Source organism: Egretta garzetta, unplaced genomic scaffold (assembly GCF_000687185.1).
Source record: "Egretta garzetta isolate BGI_Z169 unplaced genomic scaffold, ASM68718v1 scaffold11, whole genome shotgun sequence".
Classification (NCBI taxonomy): domain Eukaryota; kingdom Metazoa; phylum Chordata; class Aves; order Pelecaniformes; family Ardeidae; genus Egretta; species Egretta garzetta.
The window spans coordinates 1,409,460-1,423,427 of record NW_009258621.1 but is presented as its reverse complement, the minus strand read 5'-3'; the positions used below and the strand labels follow the sequence as shown (position 1 = coordinate 1,423,427).

The 13,968-nt window shown below is 47.3% G+C and overlaps 1 protein-coding gene across 1 annotated transcript in view; it reads right to left on the bottom strand.

Annotated features, from left to right (window-relative positions):
* Window positions 1-10,363: 10,363 nt before the first annotated feature.
* Window positions 10,364-13,968, bottom strand: part of LOC104134595 (calpain-13) — a 44,359-nt gene continuing 40,754 nt past the window's right edge. Inside the window, exons 19-20 of the mRNA XM_035903663.1 lie at window positions 11,452-11,507; window positions 10,364-10,390 (exon numbers count right to left, since the gene is read on the bottom strand). Coding sequence (XP_035759556.1) covers window positions 10,364-10,390; window positions 11,452-11,507 — 83 coding nt within the window. The remainder of the gene's footprint in view (window positions 10,391-11,451; window positions 11,508-13,968) is intronic.

Below are 13,968 nucleotides of genomic sequence, written 5' to 3'. Positions count from 1 at the left end.
TCCACAATTTGGCACTTCCAGGCCGGCAAAGCAAAGCTGTTTGCTCGGCCTGTTGCCTCTTGGACGTGGCTAATGCCCAACAGCATGACACTCTCCCAGCCTCGGGGAGGAGATGAGTAAAAAGACCTCAAAGTGAAATTGCAGTAGGGTAGAAAACCAGAAATTATTTTTACAAATGTGGTTTAATGGAAACAGTATTCCTCTATCCCATGCTTGAAAGTTTGGCTTTAAGAATGGTCCGCTGCCTGTGAATAAGTACCTGCAATGTCGTGCCTTCAGGTCTCAGTAGCAGAGATGAGTGCAGACATCTGCCTTTTCTAGGACTTCTTCACATTAAATGAACGTTAAATAGGAGGGCTGGATCCGTTGCCTGCTGGAAGAGCTGAGCCAAAAATGCCGTTTCCCAGCATTTGTTAGCATAAGTTGTCTGTTAATGCCTGGAGGGAGATGGAGTTTGTGAGTCCCCCATAAGGTTAGCCCTACCAGCACCGGGAGCAGAGACGGGGCTTGCAGGAAACTCGCTTTCCAGCAGACAGGGTGACCCCAGGTTGGCTTGTGGGAGTACGCAGAGATCTCTAAGCTCCCTCCTGCTTGTCTGGCATGAAGTGCAACTCAGACCTTTGCAAGTCCCCGTGATTTGGTTTCAGGGCAGTGAGACACAGAAACCTCCCCGGAGCCTCTCTACGGCCACCAGGTCAGTCTTGGGCGCGTGGGGCCCTTTGGCAGGGGCGCTTGCTGGAGGAATCAGTGCTTGCAGCGGGAAACCTCTGGCAGTGGCACAGAAAGTGCTGCCTTTGCCTCCTTGTACCTGGGCCCGATCCCAGCCCTACAAGCCCAACTTCATGCTCCTTGGGCCCTCTTTCTGTATTCTGGCCACACCACGAGGTGTCCTCCTGCCTCATCAAAGTTCAGGCAGAGTTTCTGATGCCTTCTTTTGGGAAGAAGAAATTATGTCAACCCTTCCCCAATACCCAAATGAGCAGTGTGAAATGCTGAGTGTTACAAAGACCATTTAAAGGTCCCAAATTCACCTGTGCCACCTTTAATGAGAAATCAACTAGTAGATGATCCAGAAACTATAATGCTTAACATGAAACAAAGTCTGGCCTTTCCCTGGAGACTCACAGCGCTGTATGAGCAGACCTAATTTAACTAAGCCCCTTCCTTCACCACTTGCAGGGACCCAAGTACTTGTGCTGTGCCTGTTGCAGAGGGGAAGCTGCAATGAAAGGTCTGATGCAAACCCTGACCACTGCTGTTGCCTTAAGCTGGTATCACTAAGGCCCAGTGTTTCTGATGGACCAGGACCTCAGCATGGTTTTCCTGAGGTTGTGCACCCTGTGCCTGGCAGGCAGAGCCCAGAAGAGCCACATCCCAGCCCACTACAGCACATTGCTCTCCCTCTGCCTTCCTAATATCTTCAGGCTGGCGTGGAAGGCTGGGGCCAAGGGACCTCAGTGGAAACCAGTGACACCTGTGGCCTTTGGGTCAGGTGTCCAATTCCTCTTCTAAATTTGATTTCTGAGGAGCGCAGCAGTGCAGCATTGTGCTGAATTGTGCTAGAAGCTTGAAACTGTTTATTTTTTCCAATGGCGGGGGGTGGAAATCCCTTGGTTTCGTCCGATGTAATAATGAAAAGGGAAGCTTTTATGCCTAAGTGCCTAAGGGGAAAAGAGAGTATCTGAAAAAGAAAAATCTGGCACTCACAGCTGCTATTTTCTTTTAACCATTCTTCTTGCCATCCAGTAAAATTGAGACAACCTGACAACCTCAATTTCTTTCCACATCTCCTGTCACCTCTGAGCTCCAGAGGAAGTGGGATGCTAGTTTGGGGAAAAAGGAAGAACAAGAGACATTAGCAGCAATATAAGTTAATATCTGTGTTTAGGTCTTGCATTTCATACACACCACCAGTAAAAAAAGCACCTTCCTGCTCCATGGATGGAGGTGTAACTTGTGTCCCTCAGAGAAGGCGGTTTAGGCCATGAAATCCAAGGGCGATGGAGAAGGCTCACCCCACGGCTGTGCCTTCCACCCGGTCTTGGCATTACTCCCCACGCTGAGCTGGGAGCTATCATTGTAGCCCAATTCCTCTGCATCAGGAGGATGAAAGAAGCAAGCAGCGGTGAAGGGGGTGGATGCAAGCCCCAGCAGCCGCAGGCAGGAGCCTGTGCTAGCCCCGCTGTCCTGGGCTGGCTGACGGGGACAGCTCTCCTCCTCCTCCCACCTGGAGGGCCCCGGCTCTGCTTGTACTTCAGTGCCTGGAGAAGCTGCCGCCCACCACCATGCACCCCGGGGGCCAAGCACCGATGCCTCTGGCATGGCCATAAGGCAGCAGGCAGCTGCCTGCCACCCCCTGAAGGCTGTGGGGCAGGCGGAGGGAGGGCTTGCTCCTCTCGCCCCCACCTGCGGCTTCTGCTTCAGTCCGGGTGTGGATTTAGCATCTGTGAGAGGAACCATCGCACAGCCCTGGAGATGCTAACAGGTACTTGTGCCTCCATGCCTACAGAGGGCACTGAAGGAGGAGGTGGTGGTGTGGTGTAGGGAGAAGCTTTCTGTACCCCCTTGCCCTCAGCTCCTCCAAAGACGCTTTTAGGGGGAGCTTGTCCTCCTCCTCACAAGAATGCTGCTAAATAAGGGAAGCAGGTTGGGATGCTTGAATGCTTTTGGGGGAGGCTGGTGTATGTGTGCATGTATGCTTTGGTGCACATTCATTCGGTGGACTTGTCTGGAGAGCCCCTAATCTCAGCTCTAACATCCACTGGGATATGTGCAGCCGCCCCGGGCACCCTGAGGGATTGTCCATCGCAGGAGGATGGAGGTGGCAATGCCTCTGTGCTGCTCCTGCCTCACCTCGCTGTCTCTCTCTGTCCCGCTTTCAGCTGGGACAGAGATAATTTTCTTCCTAGTAGCTGGCATGGTGCTGTGGTTTGGATTTAGTCCGAGAAGAATGTTGATAACACACTGATGTCTTAGTTGTTGCTAAGCAGAGCTTACTCTAGTCAAGGACTTTCCAGCTTCCCCTGCTCTGCCAGGGGCACAAGAAGCCAGGAACGCTGACCCCAACTGGCCAAAGGGGTATTGCATACCATATGACGTCATGCTCGGGGGGAGTTAGTCGGCGGGGGGAGCGATCAACTGCTTGGGGACGGACTGGGCATCGGTCAGTGGGTGGTGAGCAATTGCATCGTGCATCACTTGTTGTGTATATTCTATATATTCTATTACCATTATTATTGTTATTGTTGCTTTTTTCTTTTATTAAACTGTCTTTATCTCAACCCACGGGTTTTACTTTTTTCCCCCGATTCTCTCCCCCATCCCACTGAGGGAGGGGGGAGCGAGCGGCTGTGTGGTGTTCAGCTGCCGGCCGGGTTGAACCACAACACACCAACTGCTCTCATCCTCTCGTGATTTCCCATTTTGTCACTCAGAGATTTTTGGTCTCAGGGAAGGCCTGACCTGACCTTTCTCTTGAATGTTCCCAAGGTGAGGTGTCTCACGGGATGGGCAAGAGCCATTCCTCCCACTTTTCACCATGGTAGGCATTTCAGCTCAACCTCAGAGAATGCTTCAGGAGATGCATTCATCAACTGGTTGAACAATTCCGCCTATGGAGATGATATATTTACCCCTCTTTCTTGAATGCATTGCTTTTAAATACATAATGCCAATTGCACAATAATCTTCCGTCTTGCACAGCCAGCCTCGCTACAGAGGTGTTTCTGTGGCAACTCTGCATTGATGCTGGATGGCATCAAATCCAATGTATGGCATATAAAGCAAGGAAACAATATTTGCTCGAGTGGAAAGCTCTGTGTATTATTTAATCAGCATCGGCCCCAGGTGGACCAGTTTGTCTCCTGGGGAAGGGACATGGGTTGGCTCCCCCAAACCTTTGGGATCCCAGAAGCAATATAAAATTTCCTTGAGGTGCCACAACAAAGACCCTTCCTGTGCTGGTTTAGGGAAGGAGGGTGAGGGAAGGTGCTTGGATTTAAGTCTTGCACCCTTAGGGTGTGAATGGGCTTCCCAGGGGCTCGATGAGGAGCAGGTTTCTGCCTGCCAAGTGCTGCCAGCAGCATGTGAGCAGTGAGAGACAGGAGCTCTGGCCAGGGAGCCTCTAGATGTCACTGCCATGCAGCAGAAATGGACCCCAGTGCCACAGTGGGCTGGGGACACCCAGCCCAGGCACAGCTGGTGGCACAGCTGGCGGCACAGCTGGCAGCAGGCACACAGGGCAGCACGGGCCAGCTTGGTGGAGGGACTCAGGAAACCTGCTCTGAAAAGTCTGGTGCGCTCTCGGTCAGCCCCAAGGCTGAAAAGGTGCAGCTATTGCAGGGCGGGACAGGGTGCAAGGACAGTAGCCAGGAATTGCAGGATAATGTAATTCAGGTAAGGAATTGCCAGGTAAAAGCAACGTGCTTCAAACTCTAGCCCTGCAGCAAAGACATCCTAAAGACAAGTGTTAACGATAAGAATGATAATGTCAAATACAGCTGGTACCCCCCCCAATCAGAAAAATGGTCCCAACGTTTGCCTGTGCTCCTGCTGAGCTACCTGAACATAAGGGGGGGCACTCTTGATGGGCCTTCCATCTGCCTCCTGAGTTTGGGGTACTGGGAGTAGGACAGGTACTGCTCCTGAGAAAGGGTCACCGTCTCACTGAAGGCAGCAGTGAAAGCTGAGCCTTCCTGGGCTTGCAGGCATCCCTCTGGGCTGCACAGGAGCACACCGGTCCCTTACTGTTGCACCCTTGCCTGAGAGGTGCCTGTGACCCTGCAGCCCACGGTCAGAGCTTTCACTGTGGCATGGCACAGTTGCTCCTTGCTTCAAGAATTGCATTGCATTAAGAAAAAGAAAAATTATTAGTGCATGCCATGAAGTGTGTGGGCCAGTGGGCTGCTCACAGCCAGGGTCAAACCCAGCCTTCCCCCCTTCAGCCAAGCACAAGGCTGTGGAATAATTTGCCCTTTTTTTGTTCTGAAAAGTGCTTTAGTTCTGCATAAATTGCAGCAGTTTCTCTATGTGACCTGAGGCACACCCAAAGGTGGAGAGGGAGGTTCAGTTCCTCCAAACCCAGCTGTGTACCCTCCCTTTCTCCCATGCCACAATGACAGTATGGATAAAGTGAGGCATGGGCACCAAAACCACAGCCTCAGAGGCCTCTGCCTTCTGGGAAAGCCTTAATCCAGGCTGCATGCTCTGGGAACACCTGCAGGATCAGGCCCTGTGGGCAAGACGTGTGAGACCTTCCTCCTCCCTCCATCCTGAGATGGCTTGGGCATGGCCTCTGCCAGGCAGATGCTAGACATGGGGCCTCCGGGTCCCAGGAGAAGGGCAGTTAAGAACAGGGCTTCAAGATCCACATCCAGAGATTATGCTTGCAGGGTCAGCTGTCATCGCTTCTGCATCAAAGTCCTTCTATTGCTAATGGTTGTCTCAGATCCTACTTAATTTCATCAGCTCTTTATACCATCTTCAGAGCCAGGGAGTTCAGCATCACTAATCTCATCTGTTTCATCTTCTTCTTCTTCACATTGCCTGCTTCTTACCCTCTTGAGGGTTTTAGCATTTGTCTGAGGTCCTTCACTTCAATTTCTAATAGCAGATCCTCTTAGGGCTTTTCAGACTTGTGTCCCTAAGGACTAGAAACTCATCTTCATCAAAAAAATTAGAGATGATATTATCATAATTGCATGAACCTGAGCTTTGACAAAAGCTTCACGGGGATTGCACTAACATTTCAGAGCTGGCAAACACAGATGAAGGTGCACAGGAGATTTTAATAGGGGCACCATCCCCAGAAAGTTGGCCTTCACAGCTTAATCGCACAAAGATGAAATGTAGAAGTTTTCCCTCTTTATCTAACACCCCACTGATGTGAGCTGCCTTTGTTTTTAATGTTGGCCCTTGTGTTTGTGAAATGTGTTAAGCTTCTTGTTGCTTTTGGAAATAATAGTCACAGCTGTATTATGGCCAAATCATTGGTTTTTTCCCTATTGACCCGATTTTTTTTTTTTTTTCCCCAGGCAAACAAACACCCTTGACTTGGCTTGTGGGACAGTTAATCAACAAGTCTGTCACAATGATGGATTCCCCCTGAATTGTTGCTTAATTAGCTTGGTTGGAAGTATAAATCAAGTGGAATACCAATTCTTCCAACGCTACAGACAGGCAGCCACGCTCAGCTTGACAGCAGTGAGTTATTACTTTCTGCCCCAGTGCAGGATCAGCGTGCAGGCGCTGGCCCGCAACCCCGAAGGGGCCGTAGGTTCATCCCTGGGGCCGCTGGCGTGCACAGAGCGCACGCGCCCCAGCGAAGGGTGGGCGCGATGGAGGCGGAGGTGGGCTCCGGCTGGCAGCGTCTGCGGCGGCGACCGGCTGCAGGGGCTCTGGGCGTGGGTGTACGCGCACCCCTCGCATGTGGAAGAGCCGGCATCCCCAGCATCCGCCCACGGGCAGACAACCTTATAAATCAGTGCTGTTTCTCACCTGGGCTAGCTTTTATGAAGAAGAAACATTTTAGTCTGTGGCCAGATTTAGTTATTAGAGACAAGGATCTTCATCCCACGACAAGCAGAATTGCCTTCCACAGAAAGGCAATTATGTACCGTAGCAAAAGGAAACGTAATACATTGTCTGCAAATTAGTATTTTTAAGGCTGACCTTAATGCGCTCATCTTAACAGCTTGGTATTTTCATAGATGGGACTTTCACACAACAAGAAGGGATTTAAACCCGTTGACTTGAACCGAATTCCACAATTTTACCATGAGCGACTTCTGTGTAGCTACAAATAGTTTGTTCCCTGCAGGTCTGAGCCAGCTTGAGCATCCCTGAACTGCGTGGTGGACATCATACAGAAGTATTTCCAGCTTTCTACTTACCCTTTTTGAATTCCCAGGCTAAACTAAACCAAACCAGCATACTTCTTTGAAATAGCTCTACTAATAGGCCTTTTTAGCAAAGCATATTCATTTTTCCTTGGCCACCTTTTTTATTTATCTTCTCTCTTTGCCAACTTTGGGAGTTATTTTCAGAGAGCTTAATTAATGATTAATGATTTCAGGTGGGATGTGTAAATCACACTTTGGAGACAGAATCGGCTTGTTTAAAAATAACTGAAAAAGATTGGAACAGCCTAATTTTACTGATTTCCCTTTCCCCACATTTTCAGTGACAGGGTGGGTTCCGTGGCCCCGCTTGCATAAGACCTACCAACATGAGGAACGCTCCCCAAGCTGCAGAAGGAGACACCGCCGCAGGGCGACCTCATGATAACAAAGACAGGGGTCCCTTCTTTACCTTGTGACATAGTTGTTGCTCCAGCGTGTAATGTCTCGCTGCCAAATGAGTAAATCTGTTGCTAGCATGTGGACGCCTTGATGGAAAATTGTGCGGAAGGTCTGGGTGAGGCATGGTGTGAATTATATTGCCATGGCAACCCTGAATCACTTTCCTCCATCGACATTTGCATCCTTCTTTCCGGCATTTTCACACATAGAGTCTTCAGAGATTTTTTTTCAATAGCTGAGTAGAATAGATCACTAGATTTTCTTTTATCACCATGACAAAGTAGTATGAAAGCGGAGTTTGTGTGTGGGCTACAGAAAGGTTACAGTTATTTAGCAGATTTAACTTAAACTTTTGAGTGGGAATTATGTCTGAAGAAGGTCTATATTTTTAAAGACAGCAGGACAGAGAAAAAGAATGCAGTTCAGATAAATTTGTCTCTTCCCAGACAGTCCTGATATAGATGCTGGAAATCAGAAAAAAACACTGAACAATCTGTTCTACAACTCTAATATGTCTCTTCATTGCTGTAGCAAATAAAATGGAATCCCTAGAGTTGATGAACTCAAATATGCATAAAACTTTCTTATTTATTAGGTTTTTTCTATTAATAAAACACTAAAAATAAAATCACAAAGCTCCTGGTGTTATTTATGAATTATGATTAATTTCTTCAACCTTTTTCTGGTATTTAGAAATGGCACACAAGCAAATTAAGAAATAATTCAAATAAAACTCTGTCTTAATTGTTTCTGTTACCCAAGCGATCGTCACTCCTTCCACACGGAAGGCCTGATTCTGTTCGTACTTGCAATGAAGTTAATGGAGCTGTTCCTGACTTTGGTGCACTAACCAGGAGAACCAGCCATCCTATGTACATGAGAGGAGATTAGATGCACTTCCAGCTTGCCCCAACCATTAAGTATTACCAGCTTGCCCATGGATTGCTCTCATTATCTCCTCTTCTCTGTCCAAAGCAACTCCAGTTTGCCCAAAAAGGACTCTCCATCCAGACATATGAGTACCATCAAGCGTAAGCAAATGTCCATAAGAAATCTGGCTTCACTCTTTCACAGTATTTGGTTTTTCAAGAGCCCCAGGGGTCGCTCTTGATGGGACGGTCTTGGGCTGTGTCATACCGGGGAGCAGCAAAGCCACCTAAAACGTAGGTAAAGACTCAAAACACCATACAGACAGCTGGTCAGTCTTTAGACATCACTAATGAGAATATTTTTTCAACAGAATTTTTTCCAACAGACACCAAGTGTGTTTTCTCACATTGCTCATGATTTGTTAGGCTCTAGTTTAAAGAATTTCAGTCCTCCAAGGGGCCCGTGCTGTGACTGCCCAGTCTCTGGCTGCAAGTGGCTGCCAAATTGTTCAAGGGTACTGCTTATGAACACCCTACAGGCAGAATTTCATTCAAAACTTGTAAGCGAAAATTATGATTAATGATATATTTGCAGAAGTTATGAATGATTCATGAAAGGAAAAAAGAAGACTAAATAGCCTATGAATATCATTTGCAAGCAATAATTTAAGCAACTTCATCCCCCAAAATGAGGCCCTTCTAGTCTCACATTTACCTAATGATAGTTGGTGGTGCATGGGGCGGGTGCTGTGTTGTGAATAATCTGTTTCTACACATCAACACGTCAAAATACAGCTTTGCTGTGACAAAGGGAAGGTGCACTGTCCAAAGCTCTCTGAATGAGAAGGGCAGACTTTCAAACAAATAACTGTGTGCAAACAGGGCTCAGAGGTGAAGGCGTGACAGTGTGGAGTGGTGAAGCCCAGCTCCTGCTGCAGATGGACACACAGGATGCAATTAGGAGCCAAGATAGAGGAGCAGCTGGGCATGAATGCTGTCCTGGAGCCAAGGGGGAAAGACACAGAGCCCTCCCTGCCTTGGGTCTGAGTCTACCATGCTTTGTCCCTGGGGGAGTGTAATTTATACCCTGTCTATAGGTCTCCTCTTTCAACTTCTCACCAAAGCTGGCATCCAGTGTCAATTGCCTTCAGAAACAGGATGTGAGATACCAGAGATGCTGTCCATGTATTATTTACTATTGTAATTCCTGCCTATAGAAAGGCTCATCTAGATGCAGTCCCTGGATTTCAATGAAGGTCCTGGGTTTTTTCACTCAGTTTTTGAACTGAGTTGATAAGGAAAGCATGTGACTTTGCCCAGGGGTACTCCGTGAGTTCCTGGGGTCAATCACAACATGATGGCAAGAGGCTAATGGCTCTCCACTGGACCTTTTCTCTAAGGATTAGGTTTTCTCCTCGGTGTCGACTGTCTGGGACCAGCACTAACGCTTTACCCCCTGCAACTGGGAACAGCTGCATCCCAGTGGGTTAGCAGAAACACAGTGGTTGAGATGGTTTATGGATGTATAAGCAGGACAAGTTTTGTAGAAAAAGGCAGAGTTCTTCACTAGAGCCAAGTAGCAGAATTGGAAAGTCCAAGTAAACTTCAGGGCAAAAAAGCCCCTCTCCAGGTCTTACATGGAGGGAGCAAACATCAGATGAAACTCACAGTGGGGACTGTTGTTCAAAGGTTTGAATTAAGCTAAACTACATAATTCAGGTAAAAATGTGAAATCAGACTGACCAAGAAATCTAAGTGACTTCATATCCTCACCCTCTACTTGGCTTTACATCTGCTACAGCTATGTAAGATGTGCAGGAGTAATTGCATCCCTTAGAAGAAGGCAAAAAAGACAAGTTCTTCTAGTTGATCTATTGAAAATAGATCAGGTGGGAACAGGGGGCAAATGGCTAACTGAGCCATTGGTGGTCTGAGCAACTGCTAAGGCCATCAGCAACTCCCCAGAAAAAATTGCCCAAAGTCCAATTCCCTTTGCAGGCCCTCTCCAGCCCCACTCACACTGTAGCTCTCGCCTTTTCTCTTTCTCTCAAACCCCACCATAACCCCAGGGTGAGCTTTCTGTAAGGCCCCCACATGTGTTCACTGTGGCCACTGTAGGGGCACCCACCCCTTTCTGCTCAGTGTGTATAGAGCTAATGAGATTTCTTACCAGCCACGTTGTGCTCTGACATCTCTTTAGGTGTACATGACAAGAGTCAGCCACTGGAAAAGGAGAAGGAAAGTTGCATTTAGATAACGATGTTACACTAAGTCTTCAAACATGTCTTGGTGCCTTCAGGCTGTGACCCAATGACTATGGTCCTTTTGTCCTACACAGGATAGTTAAGGGGGTTTGGAACTACCTTTTTCCCTTATTGCAATTCAGCCCTACAAACACTTTCCATAAGAAATTACTGCAGCAGCTGCAGCGGGAGCGATCGATGGGAAAGGATGGCATCTGCAGGACTGTGGGTGGGAGGGGTGGCAGGCTCTGGGAATGGGGTTGTCCTACAGACTACCCCATAAAACAGGCTCAGGGCCTCTGCTTGGAAACCCTGCTCAGCTCTTGCTGCAACAAAGGTTTAATGAACTATGAGCTACTGAACTAACCACGGAGTGTAAACAGGAGGCAGCAAGATTGTAAAAGGTTTTTTTTTTAAAAAAAAAATCTTTTTAAACACTGTATTGTCAAATAGCAGTCCCCAGCCTGATAAAATGCAGCACTCAGGCATATCACTATGGAGCACAGCAGGATTTTTGCTTCAGACTAGCTGATAAAAAGCTTGATGTATCCCCATTTGGCTTGCTATCCTTCAGGCTGTGCTTTTAAGACAAACAGCAGCAGCAAGCATTTGTCTGCTATTTCTTTCTTAAAACCAAGATGTTTTGCAATTCAGAATTAACAGATGGGGCAGTAAGAAATGAGGGCATGGATATATTTATTTTTTTTTTTTGTCACTTCCTCAAAGTCACTTTGAGCAATGTTTCCAGCAATGACAGGCTGGCGCCAGTGAGGGAAGACTGTGCTTTGGACGTGGATGGCCACCGCTGAGCTGTGCTCACCCTAGTGAGGCTGCGTGAGTGGGGCCAGGGAACCCCAAGGAAATACCTCCCGGCTCCCCATGATGCACATCCATCCAGGCAGAACCCTCACTGCTGTTGGTGTCAGATGTAAAACCCCTGGCAACATACGTCACACACCATCTTTAACTTCACCCTCCCGCTAACATACTCAGTGGTCCCACTTTGGACCTGGAGAGAAGAGAAGGAAGGAGTGTCCTCACCTCCATTGCCGTCATCAAAATTTGTGATCTGCCTTCTGCTAGGTTTTGAAATGCATCTAGGGGTAGAACAAAGAAAATTTGACTTCATGAGGAGGAAGGATGCAACACAGACATAAGGCTGTGGCAGCTGAGGAGCAGAGCTGCGATCGCTGTGCTGGGATGCTCTGCCTGGCTCAGGTGTCCAAAGCCACTGTCCTGCCAAGCCACATCCCATTTCTGTGCTGGGTATCCCGTCAGCCTTGTCCCTTGGACCACAGCCTGCAAAAGCATCCCGATTGCAGGTCCAGAATTTGGCAAAAGTGTAGGGGCAAGGAGTGCTCAGTGTGACTGCTTTCATCGACTCTCATCATTTGCTTCAATAGTAGCTCCTGCCTGAAGACCGACGGGAGAACGGTGAACTAAAGAAACACATCTTCCCACCGGGAAACTTTCTGTCGGTCCTTTTCCATCCTCCCGGGCAATGAGTGATCACAGTGTGCCCTAAAGAAAGTGATTCTCTCGAAGTCATTAGTATGCCTTGCAAGCTTTTCCCAGGGAATATAAATGCAGATGCTGCTGTTATTCAGCTAGAGTTTGAAATTAACATTGCTGAAAGTTTTCCAACAGAACACTTTGCCATCACAAAATTTAAATCCCTTCAAATATTGATGTTCTATGTGCACATTTATATTGCAGTTTGTCTAGGAGAAATGTTCAAACCCAAGTGTTTAGATAAAGCCAAAATACAGTATTTTGAGTTCTTTTTATTTATTTTGAAATTACTTTTCTCCTAGAAACGTGCTGTTAGAAACAGTAATAAAAAGTTGAAACAAATTTAAGTCTGTCTGTCCTTGAATGACACATTTCTCCAGGAGCCTGTTTCCCACCCTGAATGGAAAAGGCATTATAAGACGAATGTTTTGAAACCTGCCCAGCTTTAACCAAAGCGCAGGGAGAGCGTGGGGACGGGGCATGAGGATGCATTGCTCGTCGGCCCCTCAGGTGGCAACCAGAGCTACCTATACGATCCAGAGCAGAGAGAAGGCAGGGAGGAAAGCCAGCACGATGAAGCACGTACAGCCTACAGTGCTCTGAAAAAAGGCACAGAACTAGGAAATCCCCATGTTACACCCGTCCCCTTGACAAGGTTGTATTTGCAGGGCTGGGCTTGCACCCAGCAGTCTCTCTAAGAGCAAACAGCAGCGCTGAAGTTACCTCCTCTGGGCAGAGGTAAGTGCCCATTTACTGCTTCATTAACTCCAGTTAAATAGAGTTTGCAAAGAAGCTGCTGGTTTTGGTTTGGGTCTCATCTCTGGCTATCTTGAAAGGATGAGTAATGATTTAATGGGACAGATTTTATCTTCCCTGCTGCGTTCACATCACCATAAAGGTGGACTGCCTTTTATTCCCACTTGGCACCCTTATCCTCCCCTGTAAATGTCCTGTTCACAATGATTTGAAAAGTTTGAGAAATGTGTTCCACATTAAACCCTCCCTAAAGTGATAACTGAAAGACTTGAGAGCACTTTAAGATGCTCGTTACAGACATCAATGAAACTTTTAGAGATTCCTTTCCACATGGGTGTAAAGGAGCTGTCTTTACACTGGCACTTATAATGTAAGAGGATCTTTTTTAAGATGAAAAAAAATGCCATGGGACTAATTTAGGCATAAGAATGTTCATCTACAGCAAGTGACATGTATAATCACGAAAAATGGGTGTTTACAAGTTGTCTGGTTTTTAATGAAAGCATTAAAATCAGGATGCGCTCCGACTTTCCGAGCTGCTTCTGCTGTACTCCCTTGAAATGGGATTTTAGGCAGTGCCATCCAGGCGGATCCACTGACCACTACCGGCCCATAAAACATCAGTGGTAAAAACACACAGGCAAAAAATGAACACTCATTTCCAGGCGCTGTTGAAACCCAGCTTGTTCCAAAGATGAACTAAATTGCCATAGCAATATTCTAGCACATGGATCACAATTGCTTGGGCTTGTTTAACTACCAGTGTTTCCAGTCAGAATACTTATAATAGTAAAAAAATATGCTTTTGTAAAACAGAATTCCATTTACTTTCAGGCAAAGGCTTATTTACAGACACTCCATCCTTGCAAGTGCCAGACAATAGCTGGACGCAACACAGGGCATGCATTTGTTTATCCACTGGGAAGGATCTCAGACCTTCTCCATACCAAAAAACTGAAAGAACTTCACTGAAGTTGGTGGGAACATCTGTCCAGTAAAAAAACCCAAAAACCCCAACATCTTGCTGTGGTTGAGATTTCTCCGAATTTTAACCAAAAGAGAAAGCCTTCCACACGAAATGAGTTGCCTCTTTCCTCTTTGCTGGCTGTGAATGCATGTGGTCTCCCCTCCGTGGTCCGGCAATGCTCCACACCACTCTCAGTTGTTGCCCAGGATGCTCAAGCTTGTGTGGAAGGGCACCAACACAATGACACATCTTGGTCTTGGAAAATGAGTTTTAGTGCATAGGGGCTCTAAGGACAAGCCTGCAGAGGCCAGGCTAAATCCATG